The 18,258-nt window shown below is 36.3% G+C and overlaps 1 protein-coding gene across 1 annotated transcript in view; it reads left to right on the forward strand.

Annotated features, from left to right (window-relative positions):
• Positions 1-18,258, forward strand: part of AK9 (adenylate kinase 9) — a 73,056-nt gene that overhangs the window by 39,451 nt on the left and 15,347 nt on the right. Inside the window, exons 18-25 of the mRNA XM_065681093.1 lie at positions 4,855-5,061; positions 6,009-6,127; positions 7,080-7,292; positions 7,886-8,155; positions 11,692-11,810; positions 13,193-13,412; positions 15,318-15,380; positions 17,017-17,205. Coding sequence (XP_065537165.1) covers positions 4,855-5,061; positions 6,009-6,127; positions 7,080-7,292; positions 7,886-8,155; positions 11,692-11,810; positions 13,193-13,412; positions 15,318-15,380; positions 17,017-17,205 — 1,400 coding nt within the window. The remainder of the gene's footprint in view (positions 1-4,854; positions 5,062-6,008; positions 6,128-7,079; positions 7,293-7,885; positions 8,156-11,691; positions 11,811-13,192; positions 13,413-15,317; positions 15,381-17,016; positions 17,206-18,258) is intronic.

Consider the following 18,258-nt stretch of genomic DNA (forward strand, 5'->3'; position numbering starts at 1 on the left):
AATGGAAGTGTCACTGTTATCCTACATTTTGCCTTTCTGTTTATTTTGATAGCTAAGCTCTAATGAAGAAGACATGCTGGCTTCTCATCTTTCTGTCTCAGCTTTGGCAGGGTTTGAGAGGGGAGGAAAGAAGGATTTTTTCATCTTTTTTGTTGCTGAATATGGACTGAGGGCAGAACAAGTCATATCTAATACTAGCAGAACACTCAAAAAAAAAAAAAAAAAGAGATATTAAAGCCTTTCATTCCCCCGAAACTCACTTGGAGAATGTGGGGGCAGAAAGCCTTTGAGGACTGTTTGTCTCTATGGTAACTATGCTCAGTAATGGCAAAGACACAGAGCAAAATAATATGAGAGACTGCAATATAGGCATTCTCTGTGAAAGCTTCAGATTGAGGGCTGGAGAGGATTGTTTTCTATCACCTCTGTGATAAGGAAAAGAAATTACGAACAACACTTAGATCGAGCACCAGTGCCTCTGAAGGAAGCTTGTTTGCATTTTTAGATCCTTTTATTTTTAAATCATTACTGTCTTTTCAAGTATTTTTCTTGACTGTGCTTCTTATTTCTTTGAAAATATCATCTCACCGTAAATCACCTCTGCAAGGAGAATTATTATAACCTGTATCTAGTGGCAAAGGTACAGCTGCCTTACTTACTTACTTAAAAGTATTTTCAGTATCTTTAGTCCCTGAGACCCAGTTTGAAACAAACCAAATGCCAGAGAGGCAACATTTTTGTCATAATAAGGTTCAATACCTGAATCTAAACCAAATAAAATTTGAGTTGTCTGTTTTGGGGGTTGTTCCTTTTCCCTAAGAATGTAATCCTTTTCTGTTTTGTTACTCCACCCCCTTTCCAGGGGAAAGTTTCTCCAGTTCCCTTAGGCCTGTATAATTTATTTAGAAGCTCCATAAGTATGCAATAATGCAAAAATGATTGTAAGCATGCAATAATGATGCTGGGTACGTTTCCTTAAACAAGAAACGTAGTATGTTGTAATTTTGTGTCTAGAGAATCAGGGCTGGAACACATGCTAGTCCACCATTTACTAAATACGGGCTGTCAGGAGTGTTGCGACATGAATTGCGTGTCTGAGATTAGGTTCATATGGGAAGCACTCTATTGAATGGATTCATTACCATGTTCAATATTCTGTCTTAGACAATGTCAAATATTCATTTAAATCCATTATTCTGCGTGTATATTTCCAAAGTTCCATGACCTACTCAGAACTGAGAGTTTTTAAAGGGCAGGATTATAAAAGACGACCTGGCTAGATGCAGACAGCACGTGTTACCATCTTGCATACATTATTGTTTTGAACGGGGCTGTGGTTCACAAGGCAGTGCATGTGATTTCTACAGTGTGAATGTGCCAGGGACAGCACGTGAAAAAAAGAAATAAAGCAGCTCACGTAACCTGGTTATTAATGTATCCTTTGCTTATTTTCTTAAAATCTGTGTTCCTAGTGGAACCATCATTTCATAACACTTTAGAACTGCCCAGATTTAAGCAGGTTTTACCTGGCTACGTCTCTGTCTCATTTGGAATACATCACTACTGAGTATAACATACTTAATTGCACCATTTGCACAACATCTTTTAATGGACGTAAAAAGGAAGGTATTTTCATGTTCCTATTTAGAATCATGGCAAGAGACAGAACTGTCATTGCATGAAAAAACTAATATTATATATATAGAATGAATGTGTAATTTAGTAAAATGCAAATATTAATAAACATTTTCAAGAAAAAAATAATTTATAATTCAAGATCAGACTACTTGAAATTTTTGTACTTGCTACTAGCATTTTTTGATCTGGCTCTGTTTTGGGAATTAAAATGTGGCATTTGTGTATTTCTTCAACAATACACGAGAAGATTGAGAGCCATTCAGCTCTGTGAGGAAATACTAGTTTTCTTAAAGAACTAAATTATAACAAGGCAATCTAACTTCATGAGCCAGAAAACTTGTTTAGGTTTTTCAGGTTGGGGCAAACTCAAAATGAATGTTACAGTGCTGCGATTTCACATAGCGAGCATTAGCTGCTTAATCCAGGGAGTAGCCATTTGCCACTGGGTTTTTAATGTTTTGGGGGTTTATATTTTTAAGAAAATGGTCAAAGCTTTCAACACACAAGGCATTATGTAAGGTTCTCCTTTTTTAGTGTAGGAAATTATATAAGGAAAATGAGTACTAATGGTCCTTTTTTGTAAAAATCAGCAAAAGTTCATTGGATTAGACTGAACCTGTTGTTGCTTGTGTCAAAATCTGTTCCTGCTCTTTCAAATTCATAACAAGACAAAAAAAAAAGAGGAGAGGGAAATTATAGCAAAGTAGAAAATCACTCCATCCGCTGTTCAAGCTCTTTCTTGTAGCTTTCTTTCTGGTAAGAGACAAACAGCATACACTGTGAGTCCTAGCAAACTTACAGTAATATCAGACCGTTTAAATTACTGCTCTCAACTGCTTTTCTGTCTGACAGCACTGATACACAATTATTAAACAGAACACAACAGAAAACTGATAAGAAAAATAAGAAAATCAGGATTGAACATTACATGTGTGCAGGGAATGGGAATAGCAGTATAATTTTAAGGGAGATATAGTGCATAATTTATGCCATTATCTGCTGTAAACTTTAATTTTTTATTACACATGTATGACCAAGTTGTCTGTAAATACATAACAGATCACTTCTTCATTAATTTCTGTACATTTTTAACAATGCACAATTGGAAAGGTGCATTCATAACTCTTATGAGGCCTGGTTTAGTGGTCAAATCACATAAATGAGGCTTGAAAGTCAGAAGAAATGAATTCCCTTTTCCAATTCTTTTGCAGACTTGGTTGTGAAATGGAAGTACCCCAGTTCTCTGAACAAATAAAACTAGATTTCAAGCTGTTTAACACTGACAGTTTCTGTTTCATATAACTGGCAAAAGTTTGTCAGTATCTCTGCAAAGGTGAAACATCAGTTACCCAGGAATTGAGACATTCCCATCACAGATCACTTTTAAAATGTGATCATAATCTTTGACTACCTGTCATAGACTGATAGAATACTTTGGGTTGGAAGGGACCTTTAAAGGTCATCTAGTCCAGAGCTCTGTCCAACCTTACCTTGAATGTTTCCAGAGATGAGGCATCTACCACCTTTCTGGGCAAACTGTTGCAGTGTTTCACCGCCCTCACTGTAAAAAATGTCTTCCTTATATCTAGTCTAAATCTGCCCTTTTTTAGTTTAAAACCATTGCACTTTGTCCTGTCACAGCTCTTCACACTGTATCCATTTTTTTATAGGGTCTACCCCTCCTTCCTCTCCTCTCCCTTCTAAACAGCTTATTGATAGATGTCAGCTTTGTCACCTTCTTAGAGGAATACCCCTTAATTCCTTTGAGGTATTTCACAGGTGTTTCCCTGTTGGCTCCTATTACCTCAGGAGCTGCTGGCCCATCTCTGTAAGACTTCAAGTGTACTCCAGTGTAGCCAGCACATCTCAGAGCAATAGGCTGAGGGCCCTCGCTAGCACCCCATCCCTCTAACCTTGGTGCATCATTCCACACCTTGTCACAAGCAAGCCTGGTATTATTCCACTCCACCTTCAAGTCTAGTTTAAAGCTCTTCACTAAGCCCTTCTAGGTCATGAGCAAAGATCGTCTTCACCTTTTGAGGAAGGTGAATCCCATCTGATGTTGGCAAGCCTGGTGCCATGTAGGTCATCCCATTATCAGAAAACCCAAAACTGTGGTGGTGACACCAGACGCAGAGCCATGTGTTAATAGACTGGGTGTATCTCTTTCTTCCAATGTTGCTGCCTGCAACAGGAAGGAGATAGGATGCTCCAAATTCCCTTACCAACCGTCCCAAGGCCCTGAAGTCACCCTTGGACTATGTGATGCTGCTTCATTGCCACCTGTATGGAAGAGCTTTAATAGGAAATAGTCTGAGGCTTGGCTTGGAAGTTTCCTAGTGATGTCTTTAACCAGGACCCCAGGGAGGCAGCAGACTTCCTTAAGAGGAGGGTCTTTCAGGCATAAGTTGTCATTTGTGTAAGTGTTGTGGCTCACTGCTTTGCCTTTATAAATTTAGGACTTCAGTCTTCGATACTGTCCTTCATATCCTTGACATTTACACTGAAGCGGTCTTCTTTGTTTCGTCCCTTCTTTTTCCTTTCTCTCCTAAATTTTGTATTTTCTCTGTGGTTTTGCCGTGTTGACCCTTATATACCTGCATGCCTTTGAGTAAATGAAGGCTTAATTTTGTATATTGAGATCTTATGCTGAAGAGGAAACATACCTAGTAGTATGTATTATTCTATTCAAGCAAAGAGAACATGCTGCATTTGAAATATGTGTTAGGGACCTAACATGCAACCTGAACGCTCCACAATAGCTTCAGTAACTGAACCTGAACCAGGTCAGAACATGAAGTTGCTTCTTTGCACTGTGTGTTAGTTTTCCTGCTCTATTTTTATCTGTACTGGCACATTCCAGGTGAGGCATGACCATATGATGCCCTGTCAGAAACTGTTCGTGATTAAATTTTAATTTTTAAATCAATGTATATTCCTTGTATTTCTTTGCAGAAAGAGTCATATTCATTTGGGTGGCGATTTAAATAACCATATGCAAAAGCAATTTGACCTTGTGTATACTGCATCAACATAATGAATTTGGCATTTTTAAAGTATCTTTGTAAACCGGTAATATAATAATTCATAATTATGGCAGAGGGAAGGAAGCAGCATTAAAAAAAAAAAAAAAAAAAAGCCACCATAGTTGTAGAACAAAATAATAAACCTAAAGCATAATGTGGCATTGCCTTGTATATACCATTTGATTTCCAGAAATCATACTACCCGAATTTACAGAGGATGATCTTCTAGATATGCCAGAAATGGAAACAGTTAGAAAGAAGATTGACCTTTTCATGAATGACTGGAAAACAGTGGAGTCAGAGATCAAGCAGTCATCTCTAATTCAGGTTGCTGGTTTAGAGATTGCTGAGCAAACTCCAGAAAGTCTGCTTAATCAAATTGTTCTGGTTATGGAAAGTAAGTAACACTGTTTATGTGATTTACACATCACCTAACAAGAGGGATTTTGGAGAGCTTGTATGATGAATATATTGGGTGTAGGTTATACACAGTTTTGTATTACTAACAAGTAATGGGAACAGGACATGGCTGTGTTATGTGGGCAAGCTGAAAAGCGCACAGCCAGCCTCTAAGACATAGGAAAAGTGGGGTATATATTTAAAATATATATATATGTGACTCTACATATAGGTATGTACAGCTCCCTAAACATTCTGACAATATAGTTACCCAGTTACTTGTGTCTGTTTATGTCAGGATACTGGTTTGAGAAATGAACAGATAACAAAGGTTCATTAATGTACAGTATTCGTTTGAGTCAATGAGACTTTCAGGGTATGTAAGAGTATAACCTACCCATCTGCCTAGACTGTGTTTCAAGACTAGATTTTTTATGGTATTGATACTTTATTTTTTTTTTTTTTGCCAGTTACCTTTCTTCACCTGTGTTCTCAATTTTGAGTACCAGCTAAATAATATTACTTTTTTTCTATCATTACTACAGTGCAAGTGTTTTATTAACCAAAATATCTGTTGTGCTAGCTTTATAATCAAATAAAATTTGACTGAGGACTTTCCCCAATGAACAAAATTAAAAAAAAAAACCCTGTTGCAAACAGTAATGACACTATCTGTATGTGTTTGTATAATACTTCTGTACTATAAGTTCCTGTTGAAAATACTGATTTACTTCAACCAAAACCAACCAGTAGAATTTCCATTTTGGAGAAAGCAGCATATTCATTCCTACATCCAGGGAGAACAATTTATTCTCTGAGTAGGAGAAATGCAATATACAGTTGGCATGATTTGCTTATTTTATGGACAAAGAGAATATACTCTGGCATTGCCAAATGAAAAATATTAAAGCAGAAAAAATATAATTTAAAATTAACCTTTTCCAGAACCTTTTAAATATCATGGTTGGGAATTATCTGCTGAAGACTTGGATGAGGAAGCAGAAGATATGGCTGCACAAAGTGAAGATGAAGAAGCTGAAGAAGAGGAAAATGAGAATGAAGAAGTAAGGATGTTGGCTTTGTTTATACTTTCATTTTAACTCATTTATTTCCAGTTTCAGCATAATCCCAGAGAAGTCAGATTTTGTGCTGGATTTTGTATGAACTAGTTTTAGCCTCCTTACAGAATACATATCGTCATATGCTTCAAGAACACTTTCCTTGTATTTCTATGTTCTGACTGATAATAGTTTTACTCCAGCAAGAATCATAAATACCCATGCTAATAGAGAGAATGAATGTACAGGTGACAAAGAGAGGGGTTATTAGAGACACAAATGTGAACTTTGATTTCTGTCAGATTCTGTGAGACATCACGTAAACATCAGAAGGAACAGAGTCCTAATGTGCAATCCTCTGTTTTATCTCAGCTATTGATAATTTTTGAACACCCACTTTAATGATGTTAAAGTTCTAACTTTGTCTTTCTTTCATTCTTATCCCATACTGGAAAAGTCCCATCCCCAAATTTAACAGTACAGGATATCCATATATTGTACTGGAGCAGTATTGAGTAGATTTTTTAGACATTAATTTTATTGGATAAGTCATCTGTTTTCACAATACCAGCTCTCATTGCCTTTTCTAAGGAGGTCTACTTATGCACGTTAGCAGCAACAGAAAATGAGTTTCAAAAACACAGCAGGAAAAGATTTTATCACAGATACTTCTAGCCTAATTTTGGTCTTTAACAGCTACCTATGATATTATAATTTCAAACTTAAAAAGGTCATTCTTTTCTCACTGGATTGGGCAGTTTTGTATTCTAACTCTGAATCTAAATAGTGTGTATTTTCATAGACTTATAGACTTACAAACTCCCTTGAGAACACCATTCTCATTTAATGCTCAGCTGATGTATTTGACATTGCTTAATCTGGTCTACCTAAAATCTAAGTGAACTACTGAATTCAAACAGGTTTGTTTGGGTTTTTTTAAATTTCTTAATATTTTCAGGATGAAGAACAAATTAAGGAAAAGAAAAGGCACATGGGAGACACAAAACACTTCTGTCCAGTCAGTCTGAAAGAGAACTTTGTGCTTTACCCAGGACTCCATGATCAGGCAGCTAAATATCAAGAAAAGATGTACTACTTTTCAACTCCAGAGTGCAGAGATAAGTTTTTGCAGAACCCTGAGGAATATGTGGCTCACAATGAACCAATACAAGTGAGAATTTTCAAAATTGCTTGAAGCAGATAATAACATTAAAATCACTATTTCCCATTTTCATTTATAACGGTTTATTATTGTCAAGGGTTTTTCTTCTAGGTAATAATAAAATATCAGGCCAGTCCTTGAAACAAATACAATTTCCTTAGTGACTTTTTAGTGTACACTTAAATTCACACATTGAATGATGCAAATAAAGCAGAAAAGAGAGGAAGATTATAAAGGCTTACAATAATCCTAAAATGTGATTAACAAATCACACATATTGGGGGTATGGGAGGTTTTTACTATCTTTAAGGGTTTGGGGGGGGGGGGGGGGGTGCTTTTTTGTAAGGGGAAGAAAGCTAAAGAAGGGAAGATTCACCAGAATTGTGTAATGAAACTACATTTTAACCTACTGGCATCGACTACCATAGTGTATTTGTTCAGTATTTCCAGTGAGCAGGTAATTTGTTTGGAACATCAATAAAAAGCTTGGAACAAATAAAATTAAAAATTGTGTGACAGGTTTTGATGCAATTTTTATGATATTTTGAAACTGAAAAACAGTGGGGAGTTGTTACACTATATATTTCATTTTTTTCCTATAGGCTCCTCCATTACGAGTGTGCTTAATTGGGGCTCATGGAGCAGGTAAAACTATTTGTGCACGACAGGTAGCAGACAAATTGGGTATTTTCCATATTCAGTTTGAAGAATATCTACAGGAATTGATCCTACCCAAAACTAAAGAGAAAGTTGGAACCCATTTTGATGAAGAACCCGAAGAAGACGACAATAAGATACTAATGCTATCACAGGAACTGGAAGACTTTTCTCAGGCCATGACTAAAACTGAAAAAACTAAAAAAAGCGAACAGGTAATGATCTGATCTTTTAATGTCCATACACAAAATATCCATTTTCAGGCCACAATTGGAATTTCCTATAAAATTCTTGTTTGATTAAAAATCACTTATGTTAAATTATTTACTTGATAAAATTTGGAAATACTAGTTCTTGACAATGTTTTCTTATGAATGCTACAAACATTCTTCAAAACATTTTCAAGACTTATGTATAGTGATTTTCCTAAATAGTACAGATAGGTGCTAAATGGGGCAAAAGAAGAAAAATAGAGATAAAAAAAAATAAAACAAAGGTCAGAATGATAACGTGAAGGTAAATATTTCAGTGTTCATAACAGGGTGAGATAGTAATTTTTAATACAGTAGGTTCTGTAATCTGGATTGTAGTGTTGTCTTTGCATATTGACCATAAAGTTTCAAACCAGAGAAAGCTCTTAGGTAGCATAAAATATGTCATGTAGTTGAAAAAACTCTTTCAAATACCTGGATATTCATGATACGGATTAAGTAACTAATGATAGTTTTCAGAAAAGTAGATTGAATACTCGTTCAAAATAGTTCTAAACATACATTCTAAACCCAGTCTCTTACAGGGTGTAATTTCCTTGAGCAATAAATATTTCCATAAGTGTTTATCAGGAGACAGTGATTTCTTGTATTAGACAGTGATTTATTGGGAAAAATAGACAAGGTTTCAATGCAAATTAATTCATCTTTATATAGCACTGGATGTGATAAAAGCCTTTATTGTCTGGAGAAGTCTCAACACAGATACACAGCATATAAATCTTTCAATTGAAAATCTGCCTCCTCAACAATACAAATAAGGGTTTATCCAACTTGCAAAGCTGCAGGAAGAAAGAAGTTTCTGCACCAAATTCTAAGAGCCTTTTTTTTTTGCCTTTTTTTCTTCCAATACCTGCCATGTAGGATGTGTTTGATGACTATTAACTTGAAGGAACATGTATAGTATCAAATTTGGGATTGTTTCTGTAACTTGGACATATACAAGTCAATGGGATGCATTCACAGGTGCCAAGGAAGATGCCAAAGGTGCATTCAAGGCCACTCTCTATTGTCTTGAAAAGCAGGGGAGGTCCCTGATAGCTGGAAAATAGTATTCCTTATGTAATAATGCAAGAGCAGGTAATACTGGAAGCAAATGCTTCAATACAGGTGGATGTCAGCAAAAAAATTCAGCTTTTCATCAGTTAAATCTAAGAGGAGGTTCTTTTGCCAAAAATATGGCAAGTGTTCCTGGCAGTGATGATTATGGCTGGTTCTCACTAAGCTTAATTTTTTTGGGCATCAATGCATGTCTTACATTAAGGCATTTCTGTTAGTATTTTTGCCTCATCTTTTTATCTGATGGTAAGTATTCTTCTACACTAGTATCTTTTTCTCAAAATTCTTGTAAAGTGCTTTTATCTGATGGTACTACCAAAGCACAGCTGATGCAATTTGAATTTAGAAACTCATTCACTAGTCTACGCACAGAACTCTTGTGGATCATTTCCAAGGCTGTGGAGTCCCTAAGCATTTCTCTGAGTACAACTACTACCACTGTCTGACTATCCAGTTTTTCACCTACCCATTACTTCTCCAAAATGTCATTTACTTTCATGTGTATCATTCTCTTTCACTTTATCACAAGGCACTAGAAGCATATCTATCAAAGCTTAAGGTAAAGGTCAGCTATAATATTCCAAGCAAAAATACTAAAGGCACAGAAAACATACCACACAGCCTGGGAAGTTTAGCAAGAAGGTATCATGCTGGTTGTTTTAGTATGTATCAACCAAAACCTTCACAGCACTGACAGGTCTGGGGAGCAACCTTGCTCTTTGAACCACCGCTGTGTGGGGTGTTCTCTTTCCTGTACCAGGAATATGCATCTTGTGTGTCTTCTCTTATCAGCTACAAATGCCATTTCAAGAGCTCATCTGGTCTTGTGATGAGTGTCAGTGATATATACGGCTTTAACTGGTTTCTTCCACTTCACACATTTTCTTCAAGATGCCTCTGTGTTACAGATCTGGCTAACACTTTGCCTGCTTAGGTATCTGTTATGTCCTACTAACATTTTTTAATATGCATGCTGTGTCAGGCACTAGACAAAATACTACTCATATACATGCTACATTAGACCCGTGGCTTCTAGCATATTCTGAAGTTCTTTTGGCTACATTATCAGAATAGGTGTCAAGCGTAGGAATTCTTACTCAGACATGTCCTTGCATCAAGCAGTTCCCTACAGTCACTTTGAGGTTTCTTTGGATCTTTTGATCATTTGGATCTTTTTGTCAAAAAGGGTTATTTTCTGACAGGTTATGCTAACAAATTCTTGAGCAATTTGGGTTCATATGAGTACTACATAGGGAAAGGACAGCAGAACTTCATAATAAATGCTCAAAAGAATGTCAGGGGACAAATCCATTTGCTGAGAGGTACAGAATACCTAGCTGCATATCAAGTTTTCTTTCCAAGTGACTTTGGATGCAGCTTAGGTACATGTGTAATCATGACTGACATTTAAACAACACAAACTTTTGGTAGTGTATATCTCATCTTCTTCAACAAATCTAGATATTTTTTTTACAAATTAGACCTTTATAAAAAGTACTGAACTCTTTAAAGGATACCAGATAGATACATTTTCTCTTACAAACTTTGTCATTCTGTTTTATTGGGGGAAAAATCAACTAGCTAGATAACAATATTTTCTTCTATGAATATTACCAGGAAAAAAATAACACAACAGGTCAGGAACAGTGATATTGTCTGACTTCTAACATTGTCTTTTATCCAGTAGACTTACTGTGACTGACATAAACTAATCCAGAATCACCAATCCTTTTTCATTCTTTTTTACTGCAGTTTGTGTCAGGAAGCCATTCTATGAAAAGTTCATCCTGAGCCATATGAATCTCACAGTGTTACATATTCTGAAGAAAACAGGTTTTCTGAAGAAAACAAGGATTTAACAGCTAGATTTGATATCCCAATGCTCTGTATTTGACTAGTCATTAACACTACCACTTCTCTGTAGAACAATGCTATTTATCTGACTTCTGGTCATATGCTTATTCCCAGTAACCTGACATATCTTTCTTTAAATCTTCTGACTGTCTCAAAAGATAAAAGTTGCTTTTGAAAAAGTGAAAAAAAACCCCACATTTTGATGTAGTGCAGACAGTTTTCCAGCATGAAAACATGTATAACTCAGTGGAGTGCCTACTCTTGTAGGCAATTAGGAGAAAGTGCAGTCATTTCAGTTTCTATGCTATTAAGCATATGTATAATTAAATACAACCTCAAGTATTTGAAAATATCTCAAAATTTATAATGCAGTGCAATGTGGCAAATAAGTTTGTTTCTGGTGTTTTAAATCAAATTAAAACAGTACCTTACTCAGCCAAAAAAAAACCCAAAAAACAACCAAACACCAAAACCAAACCACAAACGTCAGGTAGATCTTGATTTCTTTCTAGTTTTGGTGTTGTGGTTTTTTTTTTTTTTCTTATTTTGTGGATTTTCTTTATATAAAGGAAGTGAAGTTAACTCCTGAGGAAGAGGCAATCAAAGCAAATCTGATGGATAAAGACCCTCTGCCTCCAGAAGTTCTTGATAACATTGTTCTTGACTGGTGGAAAAAAGAGCCATTCCGGTAACTGTAATTAGATTCTCTTTAATTAATCTTATACAGATATCATTCATTGTGACCACAATTACAAATTGCAGAGATTATTCAAGTGCTCTTGTACTTCTTACGAATCATGACCTACCTCTCAGTCTTGGTTTATTGCTCTGTTTTGATTGGCATTTTGACAGTAATACGTCGTCTCATGTGCTCTACACAAGACTGGACAAAAAAACTTGGTGCACTTGATTTGGATTCAGTCTCCTGAACAGCCGGGTAGTTTCCATGGGTTTACAGGCTAGATATGTAAACAAACCTTTTTGTGTTTTTATGTAATTAATAAACTTTGAAAGCTGGAATCCAGCTGTAAAAATTAGTTTACATACATTGTAAATATTGTGTGTAAAGCAAAAGCAAAGTATTAAGGGACTCCAAAGTAGAACAGAATCAGGTTATCTTGTGTATTCATCACAGTCTACAGTGATGTATCCACAACAAACTTCTTTTCATATCAGAGAGTACATCTGTAACACTGATAAATGTGGATTATTGCTGAATGAATAAGTATGATCATTGGCTCCTAGAAAGCAGACCGGCTTTTTAGGATGTAATTTCAGCATGGAATATCCCTTTTTTCATGTCCTGTCTCTTCCACCCATTTCTATCCAAGTCATAGCTGCCGTTTTTTTTTTTTTAATGTTTGAACATTTAATTTCAATTCCTAACAGTATGAGAAATGCCTTAAAAAGAATAAACAATATCTTCATGTAAACTTTTGTCCTGCAGCCCACAAATAACGGCACAACATTCTCTTAAAACTAATAAGAGAAATATTAACTTCTTAACTAACAACTTGCAGCATTATAGAACTACTCATCTAATCTGAGATTGTAAGAGCTCCAACAAGCCATACAGCTTTCCAGACATACCTGACCAGGTTTTAGTATCTGCAGGAAGGGAGATGTAGGTCATGCTCAGTAGCAAAATCTGCTGAATGGCAAAAAAAGCCGGGGCAAAACTCTCTGCACTAGAGAAGAAACTGACAGGCATTGCTGAAAAACAAATTTTCAGGCAACAAGCTTCCTGCAGCAGATGTTACCAAAGCGATCTTTGGGACACCTTCTATTTTTTTCAAGAGCAGCACCTAAGAAGTACAGCTTTTAGAGTCACACAAGCAATACTGGGGACACAGTTTGTTTTGAGTTTTTCAAGTTCTTTACATTGTAAAAAGATAATGCTTGAAAGTATTTTTTTGTTTACTTCTAGTATATACATTTAATAAGGGAGTTGCTTTGGGGTTGCTTTTTGTTTCGTTTGGTTTTGGGTTATTTTTTCAAATTCAGTGCATTTTCCCTGTGTTGTGCTTTAAACTATATCGTGTCATGATAAATATCTTATTTGCCAATTAGGTCCACAGGATTTATACTGGATGGTTTCCCTCGTACTTCAGATGAAGTCCAGTATTTGTCAGAACGAGGACTTTGTCCTGATGTTGCAGTTTATATTCAAGTAGAAGAGAGTGATGTTCTTGACCGTCTTTTTCCTTCATGTCTGCAAAAATGGAAAGAAAGACAGCATAAGAAAATGGAAAATATAAAGAAACTAAAAGACCTGAAAGCAAAAATAAGGGTACGTTTTCAGTCCCGTGTCCTTTTTTGTAATTTCAGCAGCATGGGTCTGAACACAGATTCTAAAACTCACAAAGCAGTGAGGAGCAGACAGAGAAATAGATATGGAAGCCAGAAGACACAGTCCACACATTCACAGCATTTCTAGATCTACCATCGAAAATAAAAAGCACTAAAAAGAATTTAGGGCTGCTTTCTTCCTCTGTGCAATTAATTCATGCAGGAGTTTAGATATCTTGCAGCCCAAGAAAATAGCTGTGCTGCCAGCCAGCTGGCAGTGTGACAGAATGCCAGACATCTGGAAAGTGCTGGACAAAAGGCAACTAGATGGAGAGTGTGAATGTGGCCATATAAAATAAAATACACAGCTCAGGCACCATACTGTCGTTGCATCTCATATTCCCTGCACATATATGAGTTGATCTGCATCTCCCACAGGCTGACTTCACAGGTACTGTATGGTGTATGTGTCTTTTTCCAATTGTGATACTCTGCATAGAAATGTAATAGCACTAAGCCACTTTCTCAGTCCCGTTGCAGCTGCAGAGTCTCCCATTCGAACTAAACCTGTGCCTACTACTGAACAGGTTACAAGTTATTTGAAGTAACCTGAAATGTCTGTGCAGATGTTTACAATGAGGACATGCAATATATTCAAGGTTCCTAACTTTCTGTAAAAGTGAGATAAAGTACTTCACATGTACTGTCAGAAAAGTTCTGAGCACAAGTTACTATAGAGCAGCTGACACACAGGAAATTAGTATAATGGAAACTGGGACAAGGATCATACAATACCAGTACATTTTCTGAACTGCCTGAGCCAGGGTTTGGCTCTGACAATGCAGATAATATACAACAGTAAAAATATTTTTTCAATTTAGTCTTTCCTGAGGCAAGTTAGAAATCTTGCTGGAAAAGGTGCATCCTAGTGACCAACGGTGCAACTGACTATTGCTGTACTAAGCTCAACCTGTAGGCAGTTACTCTGATAATTCATGTGGCAAATACCTGTACTACAGATCCTAGGGTTCAAACGTCTAATGAATCGTTTAGGTATCAAATAGCTCCTGATAACAAGGAAAACAACAGGTTCCCATTTAAAACAGATACACAAAACAGTGACACAAATTGATAAAGGCATTAAGAAGGAAGATCAGAAACAGGATTTCCAAATTAGCAGTAATTTGATATTCTTGCTCGTGTGTGTTGCAATACATAGATTTTAGTTACAGATTTTTCCACAGTATACAGTGGGTGAGCAAATCAGGTGGTGCTGTGAGAATGCAGCATAGCTGAGTGTACTGTTCAGTTCAAGTGGCAGCATTACAAGTGTGCAAGAATAGCAATTACAGGTTTAATCCCCATCAAACCCACTGGCTTTAAGCAGAATTCTTCTGCATGTTATTTCTGAGTTAGGATTTAGCCATCAGGTATTCGACATATATCTACTGAATATGTATGGGGAAATATATTTCAAATGCTTACAACTTGGTCAAAATTAGGCAGTTCTTAGCAGGCATAGGGAACAGCACACATTTAATACGATGCTCATTCACCTCTTTCTCAAATAGTACAAAACACCTGTAAGTTTAGAAACTCTGTAGTTTACCAGTAAGAGTGTTACATTTTCAGCATGGTCAGAATCAGAGTCTTCCCTCCCCACCACAATCTCAGTCTCAGAAGTTGCCCTATTAGTTTTACTAAAATTTACTTACATGTTCACCTAGTAGAGAGGTATATCTGGTCTGCAGAATTTCAAGCTGCAGTATTTTTTAATATCGGAAGTAACTGGAAACAGAGCTTTAAGGTGGAAAGAACATTAATTCTAAGTCACATTACCAGTTCTCAGAAAAGAACTTTCATTAGGAAATATCATTGTCTTGTTACATCTTTTTTGCACTAACAGGGTAAGCAGATTGCTAGAAGAAGGGAAGAACTTTTAACAGAACAAAAACAGAAGAAAGAGGAGGTAAGAAAAGCTAATTTTTAAATAGAAGGGTATGTCATTTGTATTTTAGAAAATTCTAGAGCTTTTAGTTAAAGAGTTTTTAGAGCAATGTAAAAAAGTAAAAATGTGACAGACTATCAGAAACTTTTACTTCTAAAAATCATCTGCCATGATGTTTAAATTGTTTTAGAAACTATTTATTAATGAACACTGAAAACTATTTTGAAAGAATTTTCAGTGCTCCAATTCAGCAAAATACTTATGAATATGTTTAATGTATCTACTTGTAAGTGTAAAAGTAGCTGTACTGGTTTTGGCTGGGATATAGTTAATATTCTTCACAGTGCCCAGTATGGGTTACATTTTGGATTTATTCTGCAGTGTGATAACACAGGGATGTTTTAGTTATTGCTGAGCAGTGCTTACACAGAGCCAAGGCCTTTTCTGCTCCTCACACCACACCACCAGTGAGCAGGCTAGGGGTGCACAAGGAGTTGGAAGGGGACACAGCCAGAACAGGTGACCTCAACTAACCAAAAGGATATTCCATACCATATAACATCATGCTCAGTGTATAAAGCTGGGGGAAGAAGAAGGAAGGGGGGAATCTTCAGAGTGGTGACATTTTTCTTCTCAAGTAACTATTTCATGTGACAGAGCCCTGCTGTCCTGGAGATGGCTGAGCACCTGCCTGCCCATGGAAAGCAGTGAATGAACTCCTTGTTTTGATTTGCTTCTCATGTGTCTTTTACTTTACTTATTAAAGTGTCCTTACCTCAGCCCAAAAGTTTTCTCACTTTTATTCTTCTGATTCTCTCCCTCATCCAACCAGGGGGCAAGTGAGTGAATGGCTGTGTGGGGTTTAGTTGCCAGCTGGGGTTAAACCAGGGTTAAACAACAGTAGTGCCACTAATTGCAATTAGGCATGTGTTTTAAGTACTCTGTCAAATCCATGCTTAATCCAGAATAGGACTGTACTAGGATTTCTGCCCAAACTCAGTTACATAGTATATTTATAAATTCATTAATGTACTACTTGACTGCTCATGGAATTCTGTCAACTGAGCTTTCAGATAACATGCTTGTTTCTAACAAAGCCCTGACAAATTACAAAAGCATATATGAAAAAAATACTCCTTTTCTCAAGACTGCAGTATACCACTTCAGGTTTTCAAGCACTCCTGGAACTGGTACAGTGCTTCACTGTATGCAGAATGCAATATGTCTGTATTTTTCTTCTAGAATTTACTAGATTTTAGATAAAGATACCCAAAAATGAGGTTTTGTTCAATTACAGAATCACAGAATCACAGAATCCCAAGGGTTGGAAGGGACCTCAAAAGATCATCTAGTCCAACCCCCCTGCAAGAGCAGGGTAACCTACAGTACATCACACAGGAACTTGTCCAGGCGGGCCTTGAATATCTCCAGTGTAGGAGACTCCACAACCCCCCTGGGCAACCTGTTCCAGTGCTCTGTCACTCTTACAGTAAAGAAGTTCTTCCTGATGTTAACGTGGAACTTCCTATGCTCCAGTTTACACCCATTGCCCCTTGTCCTATCACTGGATATCACTGAAAAAAAGACACAATACCATATGTTTATTCAAAACATCTCTATCATTGACATAAAACAACAAAATATTTTACCTTTTTAGGCTTTAGCAAATACGGAGCATTATGAAGCTGCAGAGGAAACTGAAGATACTGAAGCTATACTTGAAGGAGAGTCTTTAGAAGAAGAAGAAGAGGCTGAAGAAGAACAGGAGATCGATGCTGTTGACCGTATACAAAATGAAATTATAGAAAAGTTTTATTCAGACATGGATGGTTTACAAGGTGTACAGGTACCTATCCCACTGCTTATTTTTTTAAATTCTACCATGCATAATAAAAGAACATTCAGTTTTACTTGTCAGATTTAAAAGTTATAGTGCTTAAACAATCGTGCTGCTGTGCCCATGATCTAAATATGTGAGCCAGATGAAGTCCGTAGTGAGACGGTATTTAGTTTAAAAAGTACATAATTTATAAGACTAATGTTGTGGGGAAAGAAACAAAGGGAACTTTTTGGCAGACCTACCTAGTCTTAAGGTCCTTATTTCCTTTTTGACAGGTCATTTGATGCAGGCAACCACACTAGAGATTTACAAATATGTGAACAGTACTTCAAAATAATTTTTAAGACAAAATTCTTATTAGACAACCCTGATTTTTATACAGTTCTTAGTAATATAATTTTCCTGAAATCAATGCAATTACTGATGGTGAGGTAACCTCATCTAACTTTAGGTATCTGCAATTTTAATGCCCACATCTAAGCCAGTAAGTAGAGAGGTGCCATTTTTTTACTATAGACTAAGTATCTTGCTTCAGGAGGAAACTAATCATCACTTAGAAGAAACTCTATCCACTGACAAAAAGTTTACAGCATTAGACAGCCAAGACAGATGCAAGACTTGTAAAGTGAATTCAACCTTTACCAATACCACAAGTACAACTCATTGAAGGTTTGCTTTAATAGTTAAATATCAGATGAATCAAGAATAACTCCTAACGCTCTTTGTACTACAAGGAAGCATAAGCAGTATGGAAGAGATCAATGTTTTGTGCTCAAGAGATTCACTTTTCCATTAATTTTGGAAGAAGGTGAATTGAAAGTACATTCAACTTTAAAAAGTGACTGTAAAGTGTCAAAATTTTATTAAACTATTCAATGCATATAATCATGTATTCTTATGATAATCACAGAAAAAAATTTAGGGGTTCTGAGTAAATGCTAAATAGAATTGGAAAGAATTTAGGGGAAGGCCCACAAGAGGCAATAAGCAAGAAAACCCAGGAATAGCCTTAGCTCCTTACATGAACAATACAATGTTTCAAGTTAAAGCTAGTGGAAT

The sequence above is a fragment of the Lathamus discolor genome, chromosome 5 (genome assembly GCF_037157495.1).
Source record: "Lathamus discolor isolate bLatDis1 chromosome 5, bLatDis1.hap1, whole genome shotgun sequence".
Taxonomy (NCBI): Eukaryota; Metazoa; Chordata; class Aves; order Psittaciformes; family Psittacidae; genus Lathamus; species Lathamus discolor.